The sequence below is a fragment of the Meles meles genome, chromosome 15, assembly GCF_922984935.1.
Source record: "Meles meles chromosome 15, mMelMel3.1 paternal haplotype, whole genome shotgun sequence".
Lineage (NCBI taxonomy): Eukaryota > Metazoa > Chordata > Mammalia > Carnivora > Mustelidae > Meles > Meles meles.
In genome coordinates, this window is record NC_060080.1 from 64375042 (window position 1) to 64389672 (window position 14631).

At 40.1% G+C, this 14631-nt stretch overlaps 1 protein-coding gene across 1 annotated transcript in view; it reads left to right on the forward strand.

Annotated features, from left to right (window-relative positions):
* The first annotated feature begins 4934 nt into the window (after positions 1-4934).
* The window catches only part of FANCL (FA complementation group L), a 113327-nt gene continuing 103630 nt past the window's right edge, over positions 4935-14631 (forward strand). Inside the window, exons 1-2 of the mRNA XM_045979046.1 lie at positions 4935-5006; positions 10667-10788. Coding sequence (XP_045835002.1) covers positions 4935-5006; positions 10667-10788 — 194 coding nt within the window. The remainder of the gene's footprint in view (positions 5007-10666; positions 10789-14631) is intronic.

The window sequence follows — 14631 nt, forward strand, 5'->3', positions numbered from 1 at the left end:
TTCCCCCCCAGTGTCCAGCTAATTAAAATTACAATCAAAATGAAAGAGTCTAAACTTGTAAATATCTTTAGCTAATGATTTTGTCTTTTTAATCATCTTCACATTCAAAGTCTTCTTTTATTCATTTAGGTCTTTACAATAAAATGAAATTGTTTTTCCCCTGTAAAAATCCTCCTTTAATTTTCCTTATCTGCTTCTCTTTATATTATATATTCTCTAGCTCCTTTTACTCTCTCTTAACATCAGTATTGTTTTTTTTTTTTTTTCCAGTTGTTTCTTTCACTGTGAACGTACTTTAAGAAGGAAAAGTTGTACAGGTATAGAAGCATTACATCATTTTAGAAGTTAACTGCTGATCCAAATACAGCTCTTCCAAGTTCCCTCATGCACAAAAAATGTAATATATATCTTATAAATTCACACTTTCAAAAAGTAGGTGGGCTCAATTTTCCTTTTTTTTTTTGTTTTTTTTTAAGATTTACTTATTCATTTTGTTGAGAAGTGCAAGAGTGGGAGGGGCAGAGGGAGAGGGAGAGAGAGAATCTCAAGCAGACTCTGCACTCAGCTCAGAGCCTGATGTGGGGCTCAGTCTCACAACCCTCAGATCACGACCTCAGCTGAAATCAAGAGTTGGACACTAAACCAACTACACCACCCAGGTGCCCCTATAGACTCAATTTTCTTATCAGAAATATTTCTTCACTGCCTTTACTACCAGGAATCTTCTTTACATTCCCAAGCAAAATGTTAGCTGAAGATGCTGCTGACCCATGAAAATTTTGCCTTATATCTGTGTTTGCAAACGTATCATGCTTCAAACTCTCCTGGAAGAAGTACTTAGGGACCTAGGGCATGAAGAAGCACCTAAGGAGAATGAAGCCCACAATGGTGGAGCCCTTTATTTAAGTATCCAGGTTCAATGCCCATCAATTGGGCACCACCATTGATCCATACACCTTGTGGAGGATTTGTTCCTGAACTTAAAGGTCAGATCTGGGCTTTACACAGCATGCCACGTCTCTCTTGATCAGTTGCTGCTTCAGCTGCTTTGGTGGTGAATTTCTCTTCTGGCTTGCTAGCCTACAAATAGAAGTTAAACCTTGCTACTGAAAGTGTGGGTAGCAGCATTTCCAAAGCCATGAATCTTGTTGAAAATACAAAACCTCAGGCAGCAAATCAGATGAACTGATCAGAATCTTCATCTTAACCAGAACCTCCATGCAATTTTTGTGCGCATGAGAATTTGAGAAGTACTCTTTATGGCATTTTATCTCTAAGCACTCTAGGTATATGACTACTCCTTTTTTGGGCCCAACCCTCCTACAACCCCCAACCGTTTGTGAAGAACGTATGTCTAAGGGAGGAAAGGAAAGGATTGGGTTTCCTGCCTTGTCAGCATGGTACCTAACCTAGGATGTCATTTCCCATCACCCAGGTCTCTTCCTGATAAGCTGGCTGGAATGCCTAAAACATGTAGCCTGACGAGGTGGTGACACGGCATGCCAACAAAGGCCAGCTCATCATTCTCAATTCCTGTCCCCTAGATATGAGACCAGTGTGGGCCAGCCACACCCAAGACCAAGCACCAGGGCAATGAGGGCATGTATTTGGGGTAGTGATAATGGACTTTCTATAGCCAAGAATGGATGCTCCCAACAGGAATAGATACCTGCATATCATCTGTGATATCATTTTGTTTTGCTGGTAAGGGAGGAATCTAACACTATGTTCCCAGGTCTCTCCTGTACGCATTCATTCCATAAACATGTAGGCTGATGCTAACTGATTTTCATCCTACCTCACTGGTAACTTATCTTCAGTATCTTTTGATGACCATTTTTCCTATATCCAACCTTGAAACATTTGAGTTCCTTTAGGCAACCTCTATTCTCATATTGTCTAGACTCCATCTTTATCATCCCAGTGGCTTCAGTTACCATCTTTGTGCAAACCACTCCCATTTCTATCTCTAGCCCAGATCTTTCCTCTATGCTTTAAACCCATGTACCCAGCACCATTTTTTAAAAAGATTTTATTTATTTATTTGACAGAGAGAGGGGGATCACAAGTAGGCAGAGAGGCAGGCAGAGAGAGAGAGGGGGAAGCAGACTCCCTGCTGAGCCAAGAACCCGATGCGAGGCTCGATCCCAGGATGCTGAGATCATGACCTGAGCCGAAGGCAGAGGCTTAACCCACTGAGCCACCCAGGTGTCCCCCCAGAACCATTTTGCATATCACTTGCATTTCATGCCCAGGCATCTCACTCTTTCTATGTTCAATACAAAATTCACAGTTTTTCCAGTTATTTCTCTGTTCATGAGCCTCGTAAATAAATCAACTATGCTTCCATTTATGCCTAGCCTACCTCAACCAATTAATCAGCAAGGCTTACTGATTCTATTTTCTGTCTTCAGAATCTTTCCATTCTTTTCTTCTCCATCACCACTACCACCACCCCCCCCCCCCACCCAGGCCAAGTGTCCTCGTAGTTTATACAGGTTTCTTCAATAGCCTCTCAATTGGGGTCTTTCCCTATCTACTGTAATGTAGGAGAAGCACAACTTAAAAGATAGCCCTAGGAAAACTCATTTCAGATTATTGCTAGAGACATCCTAATATCTTATTAGAGATTAACAAAAGAAGTTAACTAACTATCCTTTTAACTAATCCCAACTTTACCCTGCCCCTTCTATTATCAACATGGCAGCTGCTGAGATTTTATATACCAAGCAATGTTATATTCTATACTTGGGGTGGATTTATTTTTCTGAAAACCAGGTTCTAATCATGTCTTATGTCAGCCTCCTGCTTAAAATCCCACAGACTCTTCCAAACTCTTTGATTAAATTAAAATTCCTTACACTGACTTCAAGGCATTCTAAGAACTATCTCCTGCCTCACACATTGGCGTCATTTTATTCCTTGTTACATTCCTATCCTTTATACTCTAATTTCTTGAAGGTGCCACTTACCTTCCTAACTCAGACTGCCACCCTTGTATACATTGTCTTCATCTCTTTTGCCTTATTAACTCATATCTATCCTTTGGCTCTTGAATTAATCCCTTCCTATGAGACTTTATATCCTGCATCTCAAACTAGATCAGATTTAGGTTGTGTGCTTTCTTTTTCAATGTCTGCTTCTCCTTTGTAATATATACCATCACTGACTGTCTTATGCTATATCTGTTAAATGTAAGCTCCATCCTGGCAAGGACTGTGTTGGTTTTGTTTACTATGTTAGCTCCAGCTGTACTTTTATTTTTAAGATTCTATTTATTTATTTAACAGAGAGAGAGAGAGAGAGAACAAGCAGAGGGGGTGGCAGGCAGAGGGAGAAGCAGGCTCTCCGCTGAGCAGGGAGCCCAATGCGGGACTTAGTCCCAGGACCCTGGGATTGTGACCTGAGCTGAAGGAAGATGCTTAACCGACTGAGCCACCCAGGCATCCCAAACATCACATTTTCTTATAATTTAAAATATATTGAGACCTCGGACATATTTGAGGAATATAGTCAACAGAATGGATCACCCATTCTGAGCAGGACCTGTCCCCCTGTGGTCCTAAAAGAAAGTCCGATCATCCCCACACTGCCTCAAACCACAGCTGAAGTGGACATTGTTCTGGCTATAGGATGAACGACCTCCAGATCTAGACTAATGTGAATTAAAAAGAAAAAAACAACAACAACAAGACTTAAGTTCGTCATGAATAATTCCCGCAATTGGGCCTACGGTACTAACTTGGTAAGGTACTAACTAACCAAACTACCTACTAAAGTTATCCAGCACTTCAGTCTGTCATTGCATGGATTGACAAGTAGGTCCTGGCCACATGCACTTCTGTTTGTATCATCAGCCAGAATCCGGTGAAGCCCTTAGCTTTGGGGAGGCTCACGAGGAGAGCGATGGGGGAGAAGGATATTTGGCCACATCAGTCCAATCAAGTTTGGTGATCAGTAGGATAGAAATCAAAGCAATCTGATCCTGCCGATTCTTCTGCGTCACCAGCACCTGGCACGCTCTACTCACTCATTCCTTCAAGACTTTATTTCTTTGTTCTGAAGTGTTTATTGAGAACCTACTTTTATTAAAAACATATGGCTGGAGGGGTGCCTGGGTGGCTCAGTTGAGCCCGGTGTTGGCCTCCCTACTCTGTGAGGAGGCTGCCTCTCCCTCTCCCTCTGTCTGCCGCTTCCCCTGCTTGTGCTCTGTGTGTGTGTGTTAAAAGAAAGAATAAAATCTTTAAAAAAAAAAAAAAGGAAAGAAAAGAAATTTGGGCACCTGGCTGGCTCAATCGGTTAAGCATCTACCTTCGGCTCAGGTCATAATCTCAGAGTGCTGGGATCGAGTCCCACATGGGGCTCCTTGTTCAGTGGGGAGCCTGCTTCTCCCTCTGCTGGCTGCTCCCCCTGCTTGTGTTCTCTCTCTCTCTCTGACAAATGAGTAAATTTTAAAAAAAGAAAAGAAAAGAAAACGTGTTATTCATTTTTATGATTGTATTTCATTTATGAAATGTATTTATTTGTATTAGATCATTTTCAGATGTAGCTTATTTATTCATCTCTTCATTACTAACTTTATGACTCTAACATAACTGAAAACTGATAAAATTAAGGCAAAACTTGTGTCTCTGTTTGCTCACCCAACAAATATTTATTTGAATTTCTATTATGTTCCAGGGAGTAGCCCAGGTGCTGTAGATACAACAGAAAGTAAAACAGAAACAATATCCTGTTTATGTAGTCTATACCGTTCTTGGGGAGGAGGAGACAGACAATGAGGGAAATAAACAAGTTTAATTTGTTAGAAGATAGTCTAAGGGGAAAAAATCAGGCTAAGGGACATAGGATGCAGTGGTGGGCTACAACTTTAAATAGGGTTCACTGAGAGGTCTTACTGAAAAGATGACATTTGGGCAAAGACTTGAGTGAAGATGAGGAAAGAGGGAGAAGCCATGTGGGGTGCAAACATTCCAGGCAGTGGGAATAACCAGCTCCTGGGACAGGTGCGTGGCTTGGTCAAGGCACGGCAAAAAGACTAATGTGGCTGGAGCAGCGTACAAGGAGAGTAGCAGAGGACAGGATTAGAAAGGAAATGGCAGAAGAGATCCTGTAGGGCCATATAAACGATTTTGAGGATTGGGCTTTTACTTGACTGAAATGGGGAACTGTTGGATGTATTTGAGCAGTATGGGGACAATGTGATTTCCATTTAAAGAGGATCTTCAAAGCTTCTATGTTGGGAGTAGAGGACCCAGGGTGGAAGAAGGGATCAGTTAGGAGACTAGTTAGAGAACAATTTTTTCTAACTTTCTGACTAAACTATTACATGTCTCCAGTGGAAATTCTAAGTAAGCTGTGTTAATGTTATGAATTTTAACTCTTATGTTTCATATAGCCCGGGACCTGGTGGAGAAACATTAAAAAGAAATTAAATAGGCTCAACATAACTGTTCTTTCCTCTCTAAAAGTGGTAGAGTTTGCTTGCGGAACGTGAGAAATATTCACAGCAGTTCCCTGGCAGATAGAAATGGGACATCACTGGGGAAAGTACCTAGCCATGTTTTGTAGAGTGCAGAGTGGGTCACTTTCTCTTATCATGCTATTCAGATACTTTGGGAACCTGTGATATTCCTTCATAAGTTCATTACATTATTATTTCCTTAATTCCTGTCATCGCACAAGATAGTTAATCAGTTGATTTAGGGGATAGAAAGAAATCTACATGTTTCCAGCCTTAAGCAACTTATTTATACCATAATTAATTTCATGAGTATGATTATAATGGAATAGAACAATTTTTATAGACAGAATCAGACTTATTACCTAACCTAGAATAACATACCATGGATTTATGATATGATATAGCCTGGTTCCTGAAATTTTGTATTTTAAAATTTACAGCAATCATATTGTGTTGCAACAAATAATTTCACCAGATTTCATGCCTAATCATTATATGTAGCAACAGAAATTGACCTTCAGGATAGATATGAGATTGCTCTTGCAAAATAAAAGACACAGCAGTTAAAGAGTGTCTAATGCTAGTAGGTGAGATTAAAAATGTTCTTTGTGATGTTTTCTTAAAGGTTAAATAAAAACCAAACAGAATCTATAATAAAAACCTAAAGTAAAACTTTTTTTTTAAAGACTTTATTTATTTACTTGACAGAGAGATAGAGAGCACAAGTAGGCAGAGTGGCAGGTAGAGGGAGAGGGAGAAGCAGATTCCCTGCTGAGCAGGGAGCCTGATGTGGGGCTTGAACCCAGGACCCTGGGATCATGACCTGAGCCAAAGGCAGCCGCTTAACCCACTGAGCCATCCAGACACACCTAAAGTAACAACTTCAAACAATTGAATGAATTTCCAGACTTAAAATGTAAGTCCTAAAAACCTTGAAATAGCTAAAATTTGGTATAAATGTCAAATTTTAATAGAAACCAAATATTGAAAATGTTTCTGTGCTTTGGTCAGTGACCTATGATCACAGTGCTTTGTAGTCTCATTTTAGAATTTGGTATGACAGAAAATTTCATAATAAGCACCAAACCATGTCATAAAAATGAATGCATACACCACACATATATGTGTATATGTATACACATTATATTTATCTTTATATATGAAGGGTCATAACTTAACCTGGGTCTTATGACTTCTGTCCTGGTGCTTTTTCTCACTCATTTCTAGACCCCAAAATAAATGGATAAGAAAAATCGTCTATCTTGTCAAATCTTCCCCTTAATGGAGAGTTTCCTCTGCATGACCCACAACAACTGAAAAATCCATTCACAATCTGTAAGTAGCCATTTAAATTATATTAAATAGTCATTAAAAAAACATTATTATGGATTAGACTTAAAGGATCATATTTAGAACTAGTTAAAATGGACCAATTTCTTGGATATCAAATCATTTTTAGATCCATATGTATTTGTCAATGAACAAATCTTGTAAAATGTAAGGCTCAGAATCTTTGACATATCCCATAAGAGATATAAGCCTAAAGCAAATAGCATGTTATTTTGAGGGTTTAAAAAAAAAAAAAAAGAACGTTTATCAAACCCTGACAATATCTTTTCTGAACGGAGTAAACAAAGTACTTTTTTTTTCCCAGGGGAAATATTTTCTGTAACATTATAAGGCAGACTTTATCAAAATGTAATCTATTTGAACTCGAGAGTTTAGTTTGAAAGATGACCCCATGAAAAATGCGAGTTCTGTATTAACTAACATTGTTGTTATTAAAATATAACATAATTTCTGGTGTGCAAACTATCGCATCTATACCATAGATTAATTTATATTCTCCTCTTTAGTAACAATTTCAGTATTTTTCCATATAATTTTCAATTATGGATGAAAGCGCCTCTAAAAAATGATTACTATCACTATGATTTTTAAATTTTATTTTTCATTGATTTTATTTTATTTTAGTTTTATTGAATTTTTTTCATTGAAAGCTATGATCTAACTTGTATATTTTTCATGTTCCCTTACTGAATTGCAAGTTGAAGTAAGGTACTCTAAAGGTGTGTTTTACTGATTTCTTCACTTCTGGGTTTTAGAGTTCACTCCTGGCAAAAATGCCTTTACAGTATGATTCAGTCGATGTTTTCCAAAAAAAAAAAAAAACACCCAGAAACACAGTGGGGCGCCTGGGTGGCTCAGGCGTTAAGCATCTGCCTTCAGCTCATGTCATGATCCCAGGGTTCTGGGATTGAGCCCAGCACTGGGCTCCCTGCTCAGCAGGGAGTTTGCTTCTCCCTCTCCTCTGCCTCCTGCTCATGTTCTCTCTCTTGCTCTTTCTATATCAAATACGTAAATAAATAAATAAATAAATAAATAAATAAATAAATAAAATCTTTAAATAAAAAGACAAAAAATAGAAACACAAAGTTAAAATTCCAACTCGTACTTTTCATCTCCAATAAAAATATAACATTTTGATTTATTAGTAAGATCTTGGATTTAACAATTCAGAGCCCATCCATATGATCCAAATCAACGTAAACATTTTAAACATCTCTTCTGTATCAATAAGCTCACTGGTAGATCCACCATGTCCAAATATAAAAGAAAAGATCGAGTACTCGCTAGCAATTTTTCCGTGTGGGTAGGGAAACAGAACAGATGCACACATAATAAATGAAAACACTTTCAGAGAAACATCAACAGGTGCAAATTACTATAATGCACTGTCTTCAAATAGCACAAAATCAAGATGTAGATTAAGGGTGGATTAAAATTAAGCCGTAATTAGGGTGATTAAAAATATAGTTTTTGGAGATGAGTTTCGAGCAAGGTTTTGAAAAAGTTGTATGAATTGGCAGATGGGAGCAGGTTTTCCAGTGAGAAGAGTAGGGCAAAGACATGGAAAGGAGCAATTGTAGGATTGTCGAGAAAATACTAATGGCAGAGCAGAGGCAGGTTGTCAGAATACGCTGCTTTTGACCCATATGCTTCTTTAATCTGGTAATTCTCTTTCTTTCAGTCTATCACTTATCACGTCTTCGCCTATTCAGCATAGAGCCTGTGGTATATCCGTGTGGCCACACTGTGGCTAGAAGAAGGCTCAGTGCCTCGGATCCTGTCTGGTTCTGTTATCACCCAGGCATGGCCGGTTTCAGAAATCAAGGAGCAAGCTTTGCAGGCAGGCCTGTGCCGTGGTTGCTAGTGAACTGAACAAAGGTGGTCAAATGTGCGTTCTCTTTCTATCGTGACCCCCAGTACTGCTCTCACACTGCTTCCTCTTGTGCCTTGTCATCATAATCTGAACATCTTTCATGTCAAAGTATTTCTACTGTAAAACATTTTTTGGAAAAGTTGACTATGTTGGAAGGCGGAGACGCTCCTCAGGGACAGCAACAGTTCCCTTGCTTCCTATCCAACTCGCCCTTCAAGCTGTAATTCCGGATACACCTCCCAGTAATTTAGCCTTGCTGTTCTTAAATCTAGGATGGCAAAGAAAAACTCCCACCTGTTCATGTTGCAGCCACCTATCCATCATCTTGGGCTTCATCGAGGCTTCCAGAACCATTTGGCAAAAATTCTGTGCCTCCTGTCTTTTGCATTGTCCTCTCTCATTTTCCCTTACTCCCTTCTAATTGCCCTCCTTAGGTCGCCTAACCCCAAATGGCTCTCTCTTTTTTTTTTTTTTTTAAGATTTTATTTATTTATTTGACAGAGATCACAAGTAGGCAGAGAGGCAAGCAGAGAGAGAGAGAGAGAGAGAGAGAGGAGGAAGCAGGCTCCCGGCCAAGCAGAGAGCCCGATGCGGGACTCGATCCCAGAACCCTGGGATCATGACCTGAGCCGAAGGCAGAGGCTTAAACCACTGAGTCACCCAGGCGCCCCCCAAATGGCTCTCTTGATGGAGATCATTGGTCAGATACCAAGCTGGAAAGTCATCCTGTCCACTTGATGAGTAAGGAGCCTCTTCTCCATTATGGGCCTTCTGCTGAGTATTCGCTTGAGACACAAACATTTTCAGGCTGTTGGACTGTTTTCAGTGATCCGTCCCATAGTTTTACCCATTTCATAAGCCTGTTTTTTAACCAAACCTTTGATTTTGTTCCTTCCAAATCCTAAAGAATCTACACTGTTAGCTGCTCCCTAGGAATCAGTGTATATCTTGACCTCAAGCCAGATCTTCTTCCATGAAACATGTCTAACATGTAAAGCCCACATTCTGCCTACTAATATGATTTTTATTCTCCATTGTCCTAAGAGCCAGCAATCTTCTTTCATCTGGTATGGGCATACTGTGTGGAGCCATCTTTAAAGCAAGAAGCTCCACTCCCTTTAGTACTTAAACTGAGATGTACAATTGACTTTTACATCATCGGTCAGTTTCTCACAGAAAACTCCCTCTAGGCTATAGATGTGAGTTTAAGCAAGTGTGAGAGTTTGCAGAACGCATAGGAATGTAAGGTCTATTCCATTATTAAATCATTTGGTACCACAAACTTTATGGCTGGATTCATTGAATAGCACACAGTTCATTATTGATGGCATGAACCAAAGGGAACCCCATGGTCAGTTTCCTCCAGAGCTAATGTCAAGGCAGGAATTTTTTTTTAAAGATTTTATTTATTTATTTGGCAGACAGAGATCACAAGTAGGCAGAGAAGCAGGCAGAGAGAGAGGGGGAAGCAGGCTCCCCGCTGAACAGAGAGCCCGATGCGGGGCTCGATCCCAGGCCCTGAGATCAGGACCCGAGCCGAAGGCAGAGGCTTTAACCCACCCAGGCGCCCCAAAGCAGGAATTTTTTAACAGAAAGTTACTGGAGGGGCCATGGAGTTTACCCAAACTTGAGGACCCTTCTCTGAGTATCTCCTATCTGGAGTTAGCAAGTCCACTCAGTACCTCAGTCAGCTACAAAAAAATCAAGCACAACAAAAGATTGCAGGTCATAATGACCAACTGACAGTTGCTCGCACTGAAACTCTGGACCAGGTGCTCAGCTTTCTTTTATTAGGGACCCCAATTAAAGATGGATAAAATTCAGATCATCTTGTTAATGGTCAGAGTAAGATGTACAAATAGGCTGCATCCAAAATTTAGATAATCGTTTTGAAAGGAGTCTCTTGGAATGCCATAAATCCTCAAGCACCCAGACCCTCTAGTATCATGTCAGAATTTTTATGATTTTTATTTTTATAGAATTTCACACACATGACTGATAAGACCAACCGGGAGCATTTCTACATTCTGATCTTCGTGTGCTCTCAGCAGGATGCTTTGTGGGTCTTGGATCCAAGGGATGGAGCACTTGGACCAAAGAGGTGACGTTCCCATAAACTAGACTGTAGCGCAGAACTGGGAAGCTGATGTATTCCGAAGGCACAACAACAGAGATTTCCTGGCGTTTATGTCAACGAAGGCAAATTTCTGGTAATACCTATAAACCAAAATTGATAAAACCTGTTTTGGCAAGATTCATAATCGCACACTTAGTGCTAGAAGATACATTAATTTATTCTGGTAAGGAGGAAAGAAATCACAATAGCAGCCACAACAGGAACCTCAGCTCATTTTGTTTTCAATAATCTACTGTCATTCCTCATGACTTACGGAAGAGTGAAAGCCAAATCAGCCTATTAAATTAATCACCAAATATTCACTTTCGGGAAGCAATCTCTTGTAGTGTTGCTGTTCATTCTCTGTTTTGGCAGGGGAGGACAGTGCCAAATGGCCTCCACTGGGCCCTTCCTAAAACAATAGCCCCTTTTATAGGTGTAAGTGAGCAACTGTGCGTGGTTCTGCCAGTTTCCTAAAATATCCATTCCAACAATTCCCTCAGGATCTGAGAAAACGATCCCAAGATGTTTTGGGGAATCCCATGAAGCCTGCCATGAAAAAAATTCAGGCCAGAACTCCACTTATCACGTGGGCTCTATAACGATCCCAAACCCTAACCAACTGACTCTTGTGGAATTATAGGTCCCCAGGAATCAGTAATAAATTTGAGCCTATATCCAATATTCCTGAGTGTAGGTATTTCCCTTTCCTCAGTGCACAAGTATTCAGGTTAACAACAGGCCCCATTAAGGAAGATAAGGCAGAAGGTTACAGCAAGATCTTTTCTCATAGGTACTAGCCTCCCCTTCCTTGGGTGATGCTGGGTCTGTGAACCCAAAATTCTCTAGCACTCTAGCTCCAGTGAGGCCTCTGTTCACCAGACCTAGAATAGCTTTGGTTAAATAAATCAAGACACACCTTAATTGGCTGTCTTTCTATTTCATTCCTGGGGACCCCATGATTAATTAACCATAGCCAGAGATTTCTGCTACTGAAGCCATTCCCTGATCCCCGAGTGTAGCATCTGGCTATTAAAACAATACCCACTTTGCTTCAGACTGTTAATAGTCATCACCTGGGCCAGGCCTCAGCTGGCTCCTCACTGAGATCAGGAATACCATTTTGATCGCAGCTCCTTCCACAAGCATCCCCAGCTCAGAAAAATAAAATAAAATAAATAAAAATAAAATAAATAAAAAAATAAAATAAAATAAAAATAAAAAATAAAAGCCAGCAGAGCCCTTTTAGATATTTGGGTATTCCCTTTTTTGGCTGTCTTATTGGCAGGGGAAAATAATCTTCAGCGCCCTGGCAGAATATAAGAACGATCCATTTAATCTACTTTCTGACCTCACACAGTCTTTAAATTCTTTCCTCTCTGTTGTGCCAAGGACTTTCTAGCCTTTCCTTTACCAAAAGCAACCAACAGCGGATTCCTGTTTGCTTTGCCAAACCCACGAAAACTGCTAAAACTTTTTGAGCTACGACACTGAACGCAGTATGTTTTATGAATAAACCCATCATAATGAATACAGTTCAGTTTGTTCAGAAAAAAAAAAAAAACTTAGCTTTCCAACACTGGCTACACATTAAAATAATATGAGGAGTCTTTAAAAAATATGATGCTTATTATACCTTCCACTCCCAGGCATTTAAATCAGGATCTCTGGGTTTAGACCAAGCCTCTACATTTTCTCAAAACTGCCCAAGTGACTGCCATCCACTGTGAGGTGTGAGGACTACTGCTGCGGGAGTTTTCATTCACTCCCAAGGTTTCTATCACCATGTTTATGCTAACAAGGTACATTTATAAATTCTTTTAAGATCTGTCTTCCAAGCCTCAGCCCCCTCAAACAATATTTCTCTCTTTGCGTCTCCCCCCAGTTCCCAAAGAATCTGAAGGCTTATACAATATAAAGGAGATTGTCAAACAGTTTTGTTTACTCTGTGCCAGGAACTGTGCAATGATCAGACTAAACATGTTAACTCTGGTCTCTGCCTTCTTTATATAGACGTTTGGTTGCCTACTGTGGGGTTTGTCTTTTTTTTTTTTTTTTTTTTTGAAAGGGAGAGAGAGAGAGGGGAAAAAAAAAAGATGGAGGGGCAGGGCAGAGGGAGAGGGAGAAGCAGACTACCCGCTGAGCAGGGAGCCTGAGGCAGAGCTCCATCCCAGGACCCTGGGATCATGATCTGAGCTGAAGGTAGACGCTTTGTCAACTGAACCACTCAGGAGCCTCAGGCGTTCTTAACCTCAGCACTACTAACATTTTGGGATGGGTCACTCTTTGCTAAGGATGGCTGTCTTGTGCTTTGTAGGGGGCTGAGGAGAATTTCAAGCCTCTATACACCAGATTCCAGTAGCATCTTACTCCTTCCCTGCTAGATATTGCCAAATGTCACCTGGGGGTTGGAATTGCCTTTAGCTGAGAACAACTGGTCTGTAATCATCTTCACATTAAAGGTTTCACAAGAGCTTTCATTTTAATATTTTATATCCCAAGTAATAATTTTCTCTTCACTGCTCCTGGTCTTGGATGTTTGTACCATGATCAAGACTTCACTAATCCAGGGACCCAGTATTCAAAATTCATAGTATTATATTGCTCTTGAATGTCATGATTCCTAAGTCTCTTTCTCACTTGAACAGTTCTTTCCCTTCCTGCCAACTCCCCATTTCTTTTTTACAAGTCACTGACTAACGAAATTGGTTCGGTTGTCCTATGGTGTACTTGACATTCTGGATTAGGTAGATTGTTCCATCTTGACTTCATTTAGCTTGTTCGTCCATCCCTGTTTTACCATACCAGTAAACCAGAAGTTACGTCCCAAAGCTTGATTAGATTCATATGAAACATTTTTGGTACTGTAATTCATATTGTTATGTATCAGTTGGCACAAAATTAAGGCTGTCCGGCTTCTGGCTAAAGAGCTATCAGGTGGTGATACCCCTGACTCCACCATTATGAAGCTGATAATTTTGCATCATGTGATTGTCCACTTCACCATAACTTCTCACATAAAGGTTTAAGCACATATGAATGCTTATTGCCTAAGACAGCTATTTATTTATGAGTAATAGATGGTCATCTTCTGGAGATCCATTTTTGATACAATTTGAGATGGCAATTACATACGTAAAGTGGATATGTCGTGTAGCAGTTAGGTATGCAAGTCTGAAGGTTGGTGTGAGAAAGATAAACTTGGAAGTCATCAGCATATGGCTGACATTTACTATTCATAGACTGGATGAGGTATTTAAAGGGAGAGGGAGGATGGAGAGGAGGGTCCCCTAGCGAGCAATCACGCACCCCGACTGTTATAAGTGGATGAAGAGAAGTAGCCCAAAGAGGACTGAGAGGCAGGATCTACCTCATTAATATCATTTCTCATGGCTTTTTCCTTGGTATCTTCTCTGGACTATGGTAATCATCTAATTGATCTTACTGCCTCTAGTTTTGCCTCTTCTAATTCACACTCCACAGGACTTTCAGAGAAATTAGTCTGAAAGTTAAATCTATCAGCTTTATTCGTTTTCAGATTAAAACCCTCTAAAAGCTCTGCATTGCCTTTAGGATAAAGCCCAACTATCTACTTTCACCATATGACTCTTGACGTGTATCTTTGCTGCTTGCTTAGATCAGGTCTTGCCATTCCCCATCCTTTCCCTGTACACACTGCCAGGCAGTTTCTTGAAACACTGTGAACTGTTTGTTTCTCTAACTTTTATTCAACTTTTTTGTGAGAGAATTTGTTTCACTTGTTTCATCTGATTCATGTTTGGTACTAAGTTAAAGGCAACTGTGAAACCTTTCCTGACGTCAGCAAGG